Source organism: Pristiophorus japonicus, chromosome 5 (genome assembly GCF_044704955.1).
Source record: "Pristiophorus japonicus isolate sPriJap1 chromosome 5, sPriJap1.hap1, whole genome shotgun sequence".
In the NCBI taxonomy this organism is placed as follows: domain Eukaryota; kingdom Metazoa; phylum Chordata; class Chondrichthyes; family Pristiophoridae; genus Pristiophorus; species Pristiophorus japonicus.
The window spans coordinates 172707219-172725793 of NC_091981.1; the positions used below are offsets into that span (position 1 = coordinate 172707219).

The 18575-nt window shown below is 42.6% G+C and overlaps 1 protein-coding gene across 2 annotated transcripts in view; it reads right to left on the minus strand.

Moving 5' to 3' along the window:
* galnt12 (UDP-N-acetyl-alpha-D-galactosamine:polypeptide N-acetylgalactosaminyltransferase 12) overlaps positions 1–18575 on the minus strand; it is a 98988-nt gene that overhangs the window by 53858 nt on the left and 26555 nt on the right. For both annotated transcript variants that reach the window (XM_070881089.1, XM_070881088.1), the window contains exon 2: positions 15308–15477. In XM_070881089.1, the coding sequence (XP_070737190.1) occupies positions 15308–15477 (170 nt within the window). The remainder of the gene's footprint in view (positions 1–15307; positions 15478–18575) is intronic.

Sequence of the window (18575 nt, forward strand, 5' to 3'; positions counted from 1 at the left end):
TTACAGCTTTAAAGCTCATTCAAAAATGAGGTCTTTCTGTTGTGGCAGTCAATTTTCCTTTCACAAGATTCACATTACTTGAGCAGGAAGGCAAAAATCTTTCTGATGCACTCTGCATTTGTAATAACCCATTATGGGAGGCAGTTTACGCACAGGATACAAAAAAGAAATTGATGTAAAAATATTTTCAAAGACACTGAGATAGAAGGATCAAGCTTAGAGAGTCATTATTTACAATAGAACAACACTTCGGAATGTTTCTGTATGACCCAGCTGTCATTCCCTTCTCGTTGTATATGTAGTATTGGAATGCTACCTACAATAATTGCAACAACGACTTACATTTATATGCATTTTTAATGTAGAAACACTTCTCCAGGTGTTGCAGTGAAAGGGGTGGATGCCATGCCTTTGAGGAAGTGAAGAGATGAGTTTTCAAAAGGCTTTTAAAGGCCGAGAAAGAGGTGGAGGCGTTCAGCACGGGAATTCAGAAAGCTTTGCTGAGACGGTCAGTGGTAGAGCAGAGGAAAGGCACAGGAGACTGAGGATTAAGACTGAAGATGGTGCAGCATTAGGTTGGGTCAAAGCCATGGAAGGATTTGTACAGATTTAAATTCAATGCATTAGAGATCAGGGAGCCACTGAGGTGATGGAGTGTGCAGATTGGGAGACCACTAGTGTTCGAAAAATCGGGGGGAATTTTAACTCTAGAAATTCCCTTGCTGAATGCCTCCACCTCTGCCTTTGAAAGGGCAGCCAAGCCACTTCCAGCAGGTGGGTTGGCACTTTAAATATTATGAGGCTGCATACCTTTCGTGATGTCATAATATGGATTAAACTAACATTGCCATGAGCTCTGTTATGTTACATCATTGAAAGAAATGTAATTTTTTCTGGGAACAAATGATTTTACTAAAATTAGAATTATCAGCCAAGTGTGTGTTTGACTGCTATGATCATTCGGTGTGTTAAAACTATAGTTGTGATCATCTCTTTTCCTGAGGCTTATTTGGAGAATACCAGCTTATTGAGATAACCAGTTTGAGAGTTAACAAAAGCCAGTTGGATAAGGAGATTAGGTAGGGTCCCATGCTGGGCTTCAAATTGTAACAACCAAGATGCCAAACAAGTGTCTTGTCTGCAATGTTCTGGTTATCTGAAGCTGTGGCTATTTAGCCATTTAATAAAGCTATATATCAGAGAAGTGAAACAAATTTTGTGTGTTCGTGATGTACTTGTTAAATGCACAGCCGTGGCTTTTGTGTTCAAAAATTAATTTTGACTAAACTTACTAAGTGAATTGTTGCATTTTTTTTGTTCCAGCTGATCAGATTCCATGGTGTATGTATACCTGCCTATGTATGTTGTTGCAACATTTTTAGTATTTGGAAGACAATTAATGCATCTTTATTCTGAAGGTAACAAATAAATGTCTACAATGCATTTTTAACTAGTCCATTTTATATGTAAACAAAACAGTCACCAATAGGGGACAAGAAACTGGTTTAGATCTCTACCCTGCTCATTTTGCCACATTTGCTTTGCAGAATCTCAACCATATTATCTTGAGTTTCTAGCTGTTCTTTAAATTAGTCCACTGTTCTGACCACAGCCATTATTTCCTGGTAGCCCATTCCAGCGGTTGACAAGATCACAGGACAGTTTTGGATAAGTGTCAACTGTAGAGAGGTAACCAGGCAGGTTCATCTTGAAAGCAGGGGAAGAAATGGATGGGATCTCCATTGTGCCGCCTTAAGTTGATATGCAAGAGTATGGCATTGGTGGGTGGTCTGGGAGCAGTCTGTCCATTTTACCGTCTTGGATACTTGACTGGGAAGGACATGAGGGGGCAGCAAATTTGGAGCAGAGGGCTGGAAAAGAACAAAGTCCTGGGGGTTCCATTCACTTTAGCATTAGAACATTTAACTCTTAAGTAAAGCGCTGGGACTTGAATCCATTTAAACTAACTGCATTTGTTCCAGCAGTTTTCAGATAAGCGACTACAAACTGGAGCACTGACCAGGCCTGCTATCCAAAAGCACACCATGGAATGATATTGCTGCCAGTTGTAGGGAACCCAGTGACCAGAGTGGAAGACAGAAAGTATGATGGTGGGAGGCAGTAGGGAGTCCTTGAAGGAAGAGTATATATTTAAAAGGTGTACTCATGACACAAAATTTGCCAGTTGCGAGGAACTCTGCATTCCAAACTGCAGTTACCTCTCAAGGTATAGTTCATTCTCTTTAACCAGCAGTTTGAGATTTTCATATCTCTTAGTTGCTTCGAGTCTGGGTCGCATTTCTCATTGTTCAACTGGTTTATAGCAAATGGAAGGCAGAATATTCTAGCTGAGTGCATTCTACCTGAATAGTGCCTCCTAGTGGACAACCACAGATGGCAGTAATAAGGGCCTGAGAAGTCGATGGACCACATTTTCAACTGTGGTCGGGCGAGTTTTCTGGACTTTGAGGAACCCGCCTGCTTGAGAGGCGAGGACTGCTGGATCCAAGAGGTAACCACCTTTCCACTTATCTGCTGGATCCAGTGCTCTGCTTTGCCAATCCCCACGATTGACATCCCCCCAACATCTTCCGATCTTCACTCTCTCCACTCTTCACTCTCTCCTCTCTTTCTCCGCCTTCCCTGCCCCGCATTGAGACCTTCGATCTCCAATCACGCTTTCAGCCTCCAATTCCTGACTCCAGGCTCATCCCCAGCCCCCCCAAATCCCGGCCTACCAACTTCCGACCAGCTCCTCAATCACCTTCTGACCTGTCCCCCTCTCACCCCTTCGGCCTGCCCCCCTCTCCTCCGCCACAATTCCTCCCTCATGCCTGTTGCCTGGTGCTGCAGACTTACCCATCAGACAGCAAGCCAGCCTGGCTGGCTGGCTGTGGGTAAGAATTAGAGATTCAAAATGCTAATCGGGCCCTGCCGTTAAATTCGGCAGTGCCTGCAGAAAACCCGTTCCCCAGATTTCTACCTCCCCTTCCCTCCACCACACACCCAATCACCATCTGCCTCCAAATTAAAATTCTGGCCAGAGTCTGGGTGACACAAAATGGAAACACTAACTTCCAAAATAAGCTACTTGCTAACACTACCAGCTTATGTTCTCATATTTGGCCTTGTCGGATCTGAAGCTGTATTTCATTGGTTCATTTGAGTTACTTCAATGAATAGGATTTACATGTTAACACATTGAACCCTGAAACTTCAGTCAGCGGAGGCGGGAGTTCAAGCAGGGGGAGGCCGGGGCAGCGTCGAAGAGGCCTATAAAAGGCCCAACAGTCGGCGGAGGCGGGAGTCCAGGGCAGCGTGGTATCAGTGTCCCTGACGCTTCAAGTGTCCCTGACGACTACATGTGCGGGAAATGTACTCTGCTGCAGTTCCTGACAGACCGCATTGCGGCAATGGAACTGCGGGTGGATTCACTCTGGAGCATGCGCAATGATGAGGATGCTGTGAATAGCACATTTAGTGAGTTGGTCTTACCGCAGGTAAAAGTTACACAGACAGATAGGGAATGGATGACCAACAGGAAGAGCAGTGGAAGGAAGGTAGTGCAGAGATCCCCTGTAGTCATCCCCCTCCAAAACAGATATACCACTTTGAGTATTGTTGGGGGGGGGGGGGGGGGGGGGGGGAAATGACACATCAGGGGAGGGCAGCAGCAGCAAGTCCATGGCACCGTGGGTGGCTCTGCTGCACAGGAGGGCAGGAAAAAGAGTGGGAGAGCTATAGTGGTAGGGGATTCTATTGTAAGGGGAGTAGACAGACGTTTCTGCAGCCGCAATAGTGACTCCAGGATGGTATGTTGCCTCCCTGATGCAAGGGTCAAGGATGTCTGGGAACGGTTGCAAGACATCTTGAAGGGGGAGGATGAACAGCCCGTTGTCGTGGTGCATATAGGTACCAACGATAAAGGTAAAAAATGGGATGAGGTCCTACAAGCTGAATTTAGGGAGCTATGAGTTAAATTAAAAAGTAGGACCTCAAAAAGGTAGTAATCTCAGGATTGCTACCAGTGTCACGTGCTAGACAGAGTAGGAATCGCAAGATAGCTCAGATGAATATGTGGCTTGAGGAGTGGTGGAGAAGGGAGGGATTCAAATTCCGAGGACATTGGAACCGGTTCTGGGGGAGGTGGGACCAGTACAAACCGGACGGTCTGCACCTGGGCAGGACCGGAACCAATGTCCTAGGGGGAGTGTTTGCCAGTGCTGTTGGGGAGGGGTTAAACTAATATGGCAGGGGGATGGGAACCTATGCAGGGAGACAGGAACCTATGCAGGGAGACAGAGGGAAGTAGAATGGGGGCAGAAGCAAAAGATAGAAAGAAGTAAAAGTGGAGGACAAAAATCAAAAAGGGTCACATTGCAGCAAAATTCTAAAAGGGCAAAGTGTGTTAAAAAACAAGCCTGAAGGCACTGTGCTTCAATACGAGGAGTATTCATAATAAGGTGGGCGAATTAACTGCACAGGCAGCAATTAATGAATATGATATAATTGGCATCACGGAGACATGGCTCCAGGGTGACCAAGGCTGGGAACTCAACATGCAGGGGTATTCAACATTTAGGAAGGATAGAGAGAATGGAAAAGGACGTGGGGTAGCATCGCTGGTTAAAGAGGAAATTAAAGCAATAGTAAGGAAGGACATTAGCTTGGATGATGTGGAACCTGTATGGGTGGAGCTGCAGAATACCAAAGGGCAAAAAACGCTAGTGGGAGTTATGTACTGACCACCAAACAGTAGTAGTGAGGTTGGGGACAGCATCAAAGAAGAAATTAGGGATGCATGCAATAAAGATACAGCAGTTATCATGGGCGACTTTAATCTACATATAGATTGGGCTAACCAAACTGGTAGCAATGCGGTGGAGGAGGATTTCTGGTGTAGTAGGGATGGTTTTCTGGGCCAATATGTTGAGAAACCAAATAGTGGGCTGGCCATCCTAGACTGCATGATGTGTAATGAGAAAGGACTAATTAACAATCTTGCTTTGCGAGGCCCCTTGGGGAAAGTGTGACAATAATATGGTAGAATTCTTTATTAAGTGACACAATTAATTCAGAGACTAGGGTCCTGAACTTAAGGAAAGGTAACTTTGATGGTATGAGACGTGAATTGGCTAGAATAGATTGGCGAATGATACTTAAAGGGTTGACGGTGGATAGGCAATGGCAAACATGTAAAGATCACATGGATGAACTTCAACAAGTGTACATCCCTGTCTGGAGTAAAAATAAAATGGGGAAGGTGGCTCAACCGTGGCTAACAAGGGAAATCAAGGAAAGTGTTACATCCAAGGAAGAGGCATATAAATTGGCCAGAAAAAGCAGCAAACCTGAAGACTGGGAGAAATTTAGAATTCAGCAGAGGAGGACAAAGGTTTAAATTAGGAGGGAGAAAATAGAGTATGAGAGGAAAGCTTGCCGGGAATATAAAAACTGACTACATATCTATAGAAGCTTTTTGCAAAGAGAAAAAGATTAGTGAAGACAAACGTAGGTCCCTTGCAGTCAGATTCAGGTGAATTTATAATGGGGAACAAAGAAATGGCAGACCAGTTGAACAAATACTTTGGTTCTGTCTTCACGAAGGAAGATACACATAACCTTCCGGAAGTACTCGGGAACCAAGGGTCTAATCAGAAGGAGGATCTGAAGGATATCCTTATTAGGCGGGAAATTGTGTTAGGGAAATTGATGAGATTGAAGGCCGATAAATCCCCGGGGCTTGCTAGTCTGTATCAAAGAGTACTTAAGGAAGTGGCCCTAGAAATAGTGGATGCATTGGTGATCTTTTTTCAAATGTCTATTGACTCTGGATCAGTTCCTATGGACTGGAGAGTAGCTAACGTAACACCACTTTTTTTTTAAAAAAAAGGGAGAAAACGGATTATAGTGGGGAAAATGCTGGAATCAATTATTAAAGATGAAATAACAGTGCATTTGGAAAGCAGTGACACGATCATGGATTTATGAAAGGGAAATCATGCTTGACAAATCTTCTGGAATTTTGTGAGGATGTAACTAGTAGCGTGGACAAGGGAGAACCAGTGGATGGGGTGTATTTGGACTTTCAAAAGACTTTTGACAAGGTCCCACACAAGAGATTGGGGTGCAAAATCAAAGCACATGGTATTGGGGGTAATGTACTGACATGGATAGAAAACTGGTTGGCAGACAGGAAGCAGAGAGTCGGGATAAACGAGTCCTTTTCAGAATGGCAGGCAGTGACTAGTGGGGTGCCGCAGGGCTCAGTGCTGGGGCCCCAGTTATTTACAATATACATCAATGATTTGGATGAAGGAATTGAGTGTAATATCTCCAAGTTTGCAGATGACATTAAACTGGGTGGCGGTGTGAGCTGTGAGGATGCCGCAAAGAAGCTGCAGGGTGACTTGGACAGGTTAGGTGAGTGGGCAAATGCATGGCAAATGCAGTATAATATGGATAAATGTGAGGTTATCCACTTTGGGGGCAAAAACACAAAGGCAGATTATCTGAATGGCGACAGATTAGGAAAAGGGGAGGTGCAACGAGACCTGTGTGTCATGGTTCATCATTGAAAGTTGGCATGCAGGTACAGCAGGCAGTGAAAAAGGCAAATGGTATGTTGGCCTTCATACCTTGGGGTTTTGAGTATAGGAGCAGGGAGGTCTTACTGCAGCTGTACAGGGCCTTGGTGAGGCCTCACCTGGAATATTGTGTTCAGTTTTGATCTCCTAATCTGAGGAAGGATGTTCTTGCTATTGAGGAAGTGCAGCGAAGGTTCACCAGACTGATTCCTGGGATGGCAGGACTGACATATAAGGAGAGACTGGATCAACTGGGCCTTTATGCACTGGAGTTTAGAAGGATGAGAGAGGATCTCATAAAAACATAAAATTCTGTCGGGACTGGACTGTTAGATGTAGGAAGAATGTTCCTGATGTTGGGAAAGTCCAGAACCAGGGGACACAGTCTAAGGATAAGGGGTAGGCCATTTAGAACTGAGATGAGGAGAAACGTCTTCACTCAGAATTGTTAACCTATGGAATTCCCTGCCGCAGAGAGTTGTTGATGCCAGTTCATTGGATATATTCAAGAGGGAGTTAAATATGGCTCTTGCGTCTAAAGGGATCAAGGGGTATGGAGAGAAAGCAGGAAAGGGGTACTGAGGTGAATGATCAGCCATGATCTTATTGAATGGTGGTGCAGGCTCGGAGGGCCGAATGGCCTACTCCTGCACCTATTTTTTAATGTTTCTATGTTTCGAATATCATTTAAAATGAATGGAAGCTTGGGTTTCTTTTTTTCTCATTTCCCCGATGAAATGCTAATATTAGTCCACAAGCACATCATTCTGTCTTATAATATAGTTGGCCAAATCAACAATGGATTGTCCAGAGAACAAATTTAGATTCCTAAACTTCATCCTCCACCTGCTTATTGATAGAACCATCAGGCACAATCACATCCTCTTATCCAGCCTTTAATTTTTGATATATCTTGTCCTTGAAGTCCCCTTGAAGCAGTCTCATAATTATTGGCAAGATTTAGCCCAGGGTTTTATGCTAAGATAGAAAGGTGGAAAATAATTTAATCTTGTCAGTTACATCAGGCTGGTTCTTCTTTTATAACCTAACCTATATACAAACAAAATTAATTGAGATAATCCGCTCTCAATCTCTCCCCTTTAAGTGGCTCCTTAAAACCAAGCACATATCTCTATATAGATTGTTGTCAAGCTTTGTCTGATAACGTTCCTGTGAAACACCGAGACATTTTACTGCATTAAAGATGCTATAAAAATGCAAATTGATGTTGTATGATTTGTACAGCACAGGGAATATCACACATCATAAATTTTGTACAAACTAATGTTAAAGCAACCAAACCTGTTTCTAAATGAAGTTTCAGAAAGCTGCGTGTATACCAGATCAACAGGCACCAAAGGAATTAATTACTACTCACGAACAGCAGAAACTTTTTTTTTTTAAAAACATTGAAAAACATGTGAGTTCAGACTTCAGACTTTAATACAATAAAGAGCTGAAGCAGTTGAAGTGCATGCAAGATTTGGAACTTACCAAATTGTAGTCAAACCAACGTGAACTTACAATTCTTTCTATGGCAGTAATACTGAAGTATGCATGCTAAACAAACATTTTGTGAACAGTGCCTCTATAAGAGCTTTGCCGGCACCGTGGGAAAACTCCAAATGGAGAATCGAGCATCCTATTCATGAATCAATGGATCAGTTCCCTCACCAAACAGCTCTCTGAAAACGCATGGTAGAAAAATAAGAAAATTGTGCACCACTATCACTGGATTATTGCTCAGTTGGAGGGAAAGCATAGAGCGAAGCAGCTTTTCAGGATTACTTGAAAATATACATGTACCATAACAACTACTCTAAAGCCCATCAACTTAAAATAAGAGTTAGTCATTGCTGAAAAAAGCTTCAGTTGCTTATCCACCAAGCACTTACGGATTCAAAACACTCCACACAACGGAGCCTGGTCTCCAGTCATCTTGGATCCCCTTGCCACTGGGCCAAGACCTTGGGCACTGTTCAATTAACCAAGAAAATATGCATGAATATCTACTGCATTTTTCAGATCAGATCAGAATCTAAAGTGGTAATGATAATAGCTAGTTGCATGGGACACATTCACAGATTAAATGTTGACTGGCAAGGACATCACTGCTGCAGACTTTCTTCAAATCAAAACTCAAGAAAGAATAATCCAAGCACTTATCAGCATCTTAAATAAGATGCAAATTTGAAGCACCTGAAATTTAAGCACAAATTTATGCCAAAGGGTTAATTTTAAACAAAAGTTATTTTGTTAATGAGGAAGATCTAGACGAGTGACCTTTTTCTGTAAACTTGTTCGTCATGATTATCTTGTGCAATGCATGCTGTACAAAGCTCGAAACCACATAAATGTGTATTTGCTGTAAAATTAAGTCAGAAGATTTGTAACAGTAAAAATGTAAGCTTCCTTGTTATATACAGAAATATTTTATAGAGACATATACATGGGAAATCATTCATGGACCAAATATATTTAAGTTTTGAAAATTTAAGAGTCAGACACTTATGAGCAATATGTAGCACTACACCAAAAGTAAAACGACATCAATGTAAATTAATTCAGCTAATGCTGTCAGATTAGAGGTTTTGCATCATAAAAAGTCAATTATTTACTGTTGAAGCATTTTGGACATTACTACATCATCATCATCATAGGCAGTCCCTCAGAATCGAGGAAGACTTGTTTCCACTCATGAGCCCTTAGGTGGCTGAACAGTCCAATAAGAGAACCACAGTCCTGGTCACAGGTGGGACAGATAGTCGTTGAGGGAAAGAGTGGGTGGACTGGTTTTCCGCATGCTCTTTCCGCTGCCTGCACTTGATTTCTGCATGTTCTCGGCAATGAGACTCGAGGTGCTCAGCGCCCTTCCGGATGCACTTCCTCACTTAGGGCGGTCTTTGGCCAGGTACTCCCAGGTGTCAGTGGGGATGTTACACTTTATCAGGGAGGCTTTGAGGGTGTCCTTCTAATGTTTCCGGTGCCCACCTTTAGCTCGTTTGCCATGAAGGAGTTCCGAGTAGAGCACTTGCTTTGAGAGTCTCGTGTCTGGCACATGAACAATGCGGCCTGCCCAGCAGAGCTGATAGAGTGTGGCGAGTGCTTCAATGCTGGGGATGTTGGCCTGGTGGACGCTGCTAATGTTGGTGCGTCTGTCCTCCCAGGGGATTTGTAGGATCTTGGAGACATCGTTGGTGGTATTTCTCCAGCGACGAGGTGTCTACTGTGCATGGTCCATGTCTGAGCCATACAAGAGGGCGGGTATTACTACAGCCTTGTGGACCATAAGCTTGGTGACAGTTTTGAGGGCTTGGTCTTCAAACACTCTTTCTCAGGTGGCCGAAGGCTGCACTGGAGTCGGTGTTGAATCTCATCGTCAATGTCTACTCTTGTTGACATTACTACATACTTCTCGAATCAACATTGTTTCTATTGCAGTGGTTGTTAAAATGTGTGTGTGTATGTACTAGGCCCATACAACGGAGCCTGGTCTCCAGTCACCTTGGATCCCCTTGCCACTGGGCCAAGACCTTGCTCTGTCAAGTCCGTGGTGCAGCTGGTGTGCAACGGCCACCCCAGGTTAAAAGAATTCACACACAGGCATCTTCCATGCTTTAAGATGAAGTTCGGGACCTGGAACATCAGGACCCTCATGGGCAACCCCAACAACATCAGACCAGAACGCCACACCACTATCGTTGCCCGGGAACTCGGGCACTTCGACGTCAACATTGCCACCTTAAGCGAGAGCCGGCGGGCAGGGGAAGGCCAGCTCAAAGAACAAGGTGGTGGCTACACTTTGTTCTGGAAAGATAAATCAGAAGTAGAACACTGCCTCCATGGGGTCGGCTTCACCGTAAAAAAAAAATGAGTTAGTGGGCCGTCTCAGAGACTCCCCTTGCAGGATAAACGAACGCCTCATAATTCTTCAGCTCAACCTAGCCAGGAACCAGTGCGCTGCAGTCTTCAGCGCATATGCACCAACACTGTTAAAACCCCAAATAATACAGACTCCAAGTTACCAGAATATGTAAAGCATACCCTTTCGTAGAAACATAGAAAATAGCAGTTGTAGGCCATTCGGCCCTTCAAGTCTGCACCGTCATTCAATATAATCATGGCTAATCCTCTATCTCAACACCATATTCCCACTTTTTCCCCATACTCCCTCTAGAAATCTATCTATCGCCCTCTTAAATATATTCAGTGACTTGACCTCCACAGCCTTCTGTGGTAGAGAATTTCACAGGTTCATCATGCTCCGAGTGAAAAAATTTCTCCCATCCCGTATCCTGAGACTGTGACCCCTTGTTCTAGACTTCCCAGCCAGGGGAAACATCCTCCCTGCATCAAGTCTATCCAACCCAGTCAGAATTTTATACGTTTCAATGAGATCCCCTCTCATTCTTCTAAACTCCAGTGAAGACAAGTCTAGTTGACCCAATCTCTCCTCATACAACAGTCCTGCCATCTCAGGAATCAGTCAGGTGAACCTTCGCTACATTCCCTCTATAGCAAGTATATCCTTTCTTGGATAAGGAGACCAAAACTGCACACAATACTCCAGGTGTGGTATATCCTTTCTTGGATAAGGAGACCAAAACTGCACACAATACTCCAGGTGTGGTCTCACCAAGGCCCTGTATAACTGTAGTAAGATATCCTTGCTCCTGTACTGAAAATCCTCTTGCAATGAAGGCCAACATACCATTTGCCCTCCTAACTGCTTGCTGCATCTGCATGTTTGCTTTCAATGACTGGTGTACAAGGACACCCAGGTCCCTCTGTACATCAACACTTCCCAAGCCATCACCATTTAAATACTTTGTCCTTATGTTTTTCCTACCAAAGTGGGTAACTTCACATTTATCCACGTTATACTGCATCTGCCTTGTGTTTGCCCACTCATTCAACCTATCTAAATTGCCTTGCAGCGTCTTTGCATCCTCCTCACAACTCTCAATTCCACCTAGTTTTGTCTCATCAGCAAACTTAGAATTACTACATTTGGTTCCCTCATCCAAATCATTCATATATACATATATACAAATATATACATAAAATGTGTGTATATGCATATACATACGCACACACTACACGACCCACATACATACATATAGCACTGTACCCCACTAGTCACTGCCCACCGCCCCGAAAGAGACTCGTTTATTCCTAATCTCAGTTTCCTGTCAGTTAACCAATTTTCAATCCATGCCAATACATCACCCCCAATCCTACGTGCTTTAATTTTTGCACACTAATCTCTTATGTGGGACTTTATCAAAGGTCTTCTGAAAATCCAAATACACTACATCCACTGGTTCTCCCTTATCTATCTTATCAGTTACATCTTCAAAAAACTCCAGGTTTGTCAAACATTATTTTCCTTTCATAAATCCATGTTGACTTTGTCTAATCCCGTCTAAGTGTTCCGTTATCACATCCTTTATAATAGACTCCAGCATTTTCCCTACTACTGTAGTTCCCTGTTTTCTCTCTCCCTCCTTTTTTAAATAGTGGGGTTACATTTGCCACCCTCCAATCTGCAGGAACTGTTCCATAATCTATAGAATTTTTGAAGATGACAACCAATGCATCTACTATTTCCATGGCTACCTCTTAGTACTCTGGGATGCAGATCATCAGGCCCTGGGGATTTATCTGCCTTCAGTCCCATTAGTTTCTCCAGCACTATTTTCTCACTAATCATCATCATCATTTCCTTTAATTCCTTTAATTCCTTTTGCTCATTCGACCCTTGGGTCCCTAGCATTTCTGGGAAGTTATTTGTGTCCTCTTCCATGAAGACAGAACCGAAGTATTTATTTAATTGTTCTGCCACTTCCTTGTTCCCCATTACAAATTCTCCTGTTTCTGTCGATAAGGACCTACATTTGTCTTCACTAATCTTTTTCTTGTTACGTACTTGTAGAAACTTTTGCAGTCAGTTTTTATGGGGCCAAGTTTCGGCCTGAGTTGCTCCTGTTTCTTTGGAGCAACTGGTTTCGAATGGAATATCTTAGAAATTGCAATTCTCGGCATTTAGCTTGCTCCAGTTCTAGTCAGTCAGAACAGTTTCAGTTTGGAACAGCTTTTTTTTCCCCAAAAGGTGGCGTGCCCGGCCACTTACGCCCGTTTTGAAAGTTTAGACAGTGAAAACTTACTCCAAACTAACTTAGAATGGAGTAGGTGTAGATTTTTGTACGCTCATAAAATCAGCCATAGGTTGCAAATCAGGAGTGGGGAATTGGGGGGGGGGGGGGGGGGCTTAAAGGGAAGTTTACAAACATTAAAAACTTCAGTTTTCCAAATAAAGAGCCATCATCAAAAATAAATGATAAATACATCAATAAATCAAGCAAAAAATAAATTAATTAAAAAAATTAATAAAACAAAACATTTTCTACTGACCGACTGCAGCACCGGGGGCTGCTACACTTGAAATTTCAAAAAGCACTAAATAACCTGACCTGTCATTACACTATTTCATAACAATCCATTCAATGAAAACCCCTAAAAGTTGCATACCAGCATATAAATATATCCCAGCACAGAAATATATCCATTCCATTTAACACAAAAACCTGCATGAAGTACTTACTTCAGGTTATTAATAGCAATTAGAAGCGAGTGTCAAGGCAGTCCGGTATTCAGTGTTTGGATGACAAAAAAGGAAAGCTTTGCTCTTTTGTTTATGTAATCTAAATTATTTGGGTCACTGCCCTGCAGTCTTGCACATCAGTTTTCAAACATGCATTCTAAAATTACTTTGCAAATTAACTTCAATGTATCCCAACGATAGCATTTCACAGAATAACTTCGGAGAAAGATCACTTGCAGCAAAATACAAATACAGTAATGACAAACAGAACATTTGCAATAAACAATAGCCCCTTTTCTAAGGATTGGACGAGGTGGTGATGCAACTGCTTCTTGTACAAAGTCAAGCCCAGAGTTGGCCAAATGCAAGGTAAAGCATAAGCTGAGTAGGGTCAGATTAAGCAGATCAAATGCAATTGCACAACCATAACTAGACTTCAGATGCAGTCACTGAGCTTTAAGGGCTTGGAACTCAGAGATAGCAGGGGCTGGGAAAAAGAAAAGATTGGCTGCTTGAAGTCTTAGAATGTCTATCGATTCTAGAAAGGTTCCAGCGGATTGGAAAGTAGCAAATGTAACTCCACTATCCAAGAAAGGAGGGAGAGAGAAAAAGGGAACTAAAGGCCAGTATAGCCAGACATCGGTCGTCTGGAAAATGCTGGAATCCATTGTCAAGTGGTATCAGGGCACTTTGAAAATCATATGATTAGACAGTGTCAGCATGGTTTTCTGAAAAGGAAATCATGTTGCACAAATGTATGAGAGTTTTTGGAGGGTGGATAAATCATCATCATCATCGGCAGTCCCTCAGAATCGAAGAAGACTTGCTTCCACTCCTGAAGTGAGTTCTTTGGTGGCTGTACAGTCCAATACGAGAGCCACAGTCTCTGTCACAGGTGGGTGGGACGGGTAAAGGGGAACCAGTGGATGTCGTATATTTGGATTTCCAAATAGAGGATTGCTTAACGGACAGAAAACAGAGAATAAGGAGAAGTGGGTAATTTTGCAGTTGCCAGGCTGTAACAAGTGGGGTGCTGCAAGGATCAGTTGCAGCTTGGGCCTCAGCTATTATATAATGGTGAGGAACTATTAAATATTGGTGCTCAGAGATTTAGGTGTCCTCATACAGGAAACAGTTAGCATGCAGGTACAGCAAGCAATTAAAAAATGCAAATGGAATCTTGCCTTTATTGCAAGAGGATTGAAGTACAAGAGTAAATTTTACAACAATTGTACAGGGCTTTGGCGAGACCACACCTGGAGTACTGTGCACAGTTTTGGTCTCCTTATGAGGAAGGACATACTTGCCTTAGAGATAGTGCAATGAAGGTTCACTGGAATGAGGGTTATGCTAGGCAGAAAGACCGAGTAGATTGGGCCTATATTCTCTGGAGTTTGGAAGAATGAGAGGTGATAACATAAGACACTGAGGGGGATTGACAGGGTAGATCCTGACTGGTTGTTTCCTCTGGCTGGAGTATCTAGAATTTGAGGACACAGTCTCAGGATAAGGGGTCGGCTATTTGAGGAATTTCTTCACTCAGGTTTGTGAATCTTTGGAATTCTCTTCCTCAAAGGGCTTTGGATGCAGAGCCATTGAGTATATTCAAGGCTGAGCGAGATAGATTTTTGGACTCTAGGGGAATCAAATGGGAAGGTGGAGTTGAGGTCGACGATCAGCCATGATCTTATTAAATGGTGGAGCATGCTTGAAGGACCATATGGTCTACTCCTAATACTTATGCTCTTGTGAGTGTAGTGTCTGGATGCAGAATACATTTGGTGGAGCTCCAGAAAAATCTACAGAAAATAATTTCTGTTTAGACAAAAATAAAACAGAGAAACTGCAGAATTTCTTATCAGTAATACTTGCAGCTAAATAAATAAAATGACTGCAGAAGCACATCACCACATCCGCTACTTGATCTTTAGATCTAAATGATATGGTGAGAAAGAGAAAACTCTAAATTTCCAGTGTTTCAGCCAAGACTGAGCACATAACTCAAATAAAATCTTTAATGAGTTTCTTTACAAGTCGAATTCAAATGTGTGTACATGTACGCATCTGTGATTCAAATAAATAAGAGAAACAATGCAACTGACAAGATTATATCTACCTCGGTCACTGTAATCATCCACTATGATGAGCTCCTTCAACAGAATATCAGGTGAAGTATCAAGAACGCTGTGAACTGTCCGCAGGAGTGTTGACCAGGCCTCATTATAAAACGCTATTACTACAGATGTGGTGGGAAGGTTTCGATAATCATATTTCTTCTCTTTACACCTGAAGATGTAAATAAACATTAAAAATATATTATGTACCTTTGCAACAGAACTGCAACACGTTTGCCATATTCACTGGTAGGCAATTATTTTTAAAATTCTAAAACGACTACATTAAAAGTGCCTTGGGAATGTTTTATAACTTATTTTTTGTTTAAGTGAAAACAAGTTTTTCCCCTTCCCTAGGCCCAATCGCAACCTCAGATTACATTTTTTTTTAATTTTAGGAACCGCCCGTTTGCTACTTTCGGCTGTAACCGGCCAGAAACTGCTGAGAATCTTGGTGTAAGAACCATTTTCTCGGGCGGGCGGTTTTAATTACCTAATTAGTGGAAACTTTTGCCGGCGTTAACTGATGAAGCTTAGCGGTATTTTCTGGGCAACAATCGGGCGGTGAGGGGCTTGTGGAAAGTTTACCCAAATGTTACTTATTTAGTCATCATTAATCATTGTAATTTCATGGCATCACAACCTTGGTTATAAACCAATCCATCCTCCAAATTACCTGGAGCACCATCATAGAAGACCAACTAAGATATTAAAAGTACTGCATATAGCCTGCAATTCCAGCTAGTAATACATTTATTGTGTAGAAGAATTTTCCTCCATGCTATTTCTGACATGCCCAACATTGTACCACACTCAACCTTACCTATTTATCATACTTCCATCTCATGGAGTTCTTCCAGCTCTGTGACTTTGGCAGCTGGTGCTATTGTCTGCAGCAAAGCCTGCTGGAGACTTGTAGAAATCACGTTTGCCCCACTACTACTTCCTATTTCCCCACGACCAGTCTTTCCACCTCTCCCATACACATCATTCTTCCAGCACATCATTCTTCCCCCATCCTGCACCAAAGAAATTCCCAAAGTCATATTCCCAGCCAAGCCATGAAACTGGTGAAAGCTTTATTTAAAGGGCATACTGCATTTATACAGTACTGTAATTGCCACTTTTACTTACCCTGAGCACATGTGCTTTTTCCCTGCAGGTGATGGGAAATTGCCATTGTGAAGGAAGTACTCAAAGACAATGCATTGTTCATAGGCAAATGTGTTTTGATTGCAAACTCAAAGTCTCAAATAAATAGTGTTGTGGATGCTGGTCCAGGTTTAATACAAAATAAGTTCTGTGCAGTATTGCATAGTTTATTTGTTTGCATCCAACAAGGTATACATTTAAATGTTCTGTAATCAAGTGAAACCTTTGCTGCATTAAATTTCTGTTACTTTTTACTTAACCTGATTTGCAATTTATAACCGTAGAGTGCATTTACACTTACAATAATGCTGAGAGAACCCTATTTACACTGCTGCTCGACTCCTGCCTGACTGGAACATTAATAGTGCTGTTTAGGACTATATATGTCTGGATATAAAAAAAAGACTTGTAGATGCTTAGACAACAATAAGTGTGGAGAGTTCGTCTCCAAAAATTTAAATGGAGATAAGGCAGGTCTAAAAAGTCCCCACAGGGTCCCACAGATGCCTGAAAACTTTGCAAACCAGGTTTAATAGCGCACTGAATTTGCAGGGTCAAAGCGCAGACAAAAATAACCCCCCCCCCCCCCCTAGGGAATCTCACTCTACTCAGGAGTCAGGTTGGGCACTAACTCCAGATTTACAGTCAGTTTAGTGCCTGTGTGAAGCTAAAGTCATTGCAGAGATGCAGTGTAAATGGAATTTTCTACCACAGAGTGTTGTTGAGGCCAGTTTGTTAGATTTATTCAAAAGGGAGTTAGATGTGGCCCTTACGGCTAAAGGGATCAAGGGGTATGGAGAGAAAGCATGAATGGGGTACTGAAGTTGCATGATCAGCCATGATCATATTGAATGGTGGTGCAGGCTCGAAGGGCCGAATAGCCTACTCCTGCACCCATTTCCTATGTTTCTCTGTACCCTACGGCATAGAGAGAGAACAGCGTTTCTCTTCTGCTATCAATTCAACAAATTAAGAGCTCAGTTTGACCCTTCTTTAGCAATGCTACATTCAGGTTTTAGGTATATATAGTCACAGGCAGGCTCACTAGAATGATGGTTCATTTACAGGCGTGGTCTTGGTGCTCAGCAAGAGGGAAATATCTGCTGAAGCCCTAAAAACACACTAGCTTTAAGCTCTTTAAAAAGCAGAAACTGCTTTCAAGAACTCAGCATTTCCAGGTGACAGCCATGAATGTGGCAATACCACTTCTCAGTGCCACTCTTTCCCTCCCCCGCCCCCATAACTTCTCCCATCCACCAGGAATACTTCCCAGTACTCTCACGCCAAGAAAACTCACTCCCCCACACCCCATCCACCATTGTCGCAGTGGTGCCACAGCCCAAGACCAACCTCAACAACTGTCACACGTCACTAACCCCCATCACACCAAGGGCTAGAATTTCCAAAAAATCCGCCAGTGCCAGGTTGGCATCCAAAATACCACTAAGATTTTAAAATTACCATGGGTGAAAAATTGCACAAAAAAAGGAAAAAATTCCGCCCAGCAAAAAAAAAATGGACCTTTCATCCCGATTCACGGCGGAAACGCAACCTTGGGCCAATTGGGCGGTTCTTAAACAAAATGGTCGGTAATTACTAAAATTTAGACCAAGGCTACGGGTTCGGCTTAGGAGGGGCGAAAACAAGATTTTTTTTCTGAAAGCATAAAATTAAAAAAATCTGAACACATTCTCAGGATCCGTTTCACCTTAATCACTGTAAAAGAATTTTAAAATTAAAAACCCATTAACTTACCTTTTTTTGCAGGGCTACTTACCTACCGCCCAGCTCCCGCTGCTTCTCGTGGCCGTTTTTTTTTTAAAAACTTATCTACGGGTCACCGTTGAGTCAAAACTCGGGCGAGAGCAGTTTTTTGGTGGTGCACGCTCGCAGTCGCTCCCCAGCAATATTTCAAACCAGCCGGCAGAGCTCTATGGAAATTTGACGAACCGGTTTTCGCCCAAACCAACCAATGCCACCGAGAAACCAGGATGTAGTGCAAATTCTAGCCCCAAGACTCAAAAAACCCCTACCACTATTCCAAGGCCTAATGAATTGTTGCCTCCAAACTTCCACATCCCAAAGCTCCTCTTACATTCCACCATTCTTACAAACTAG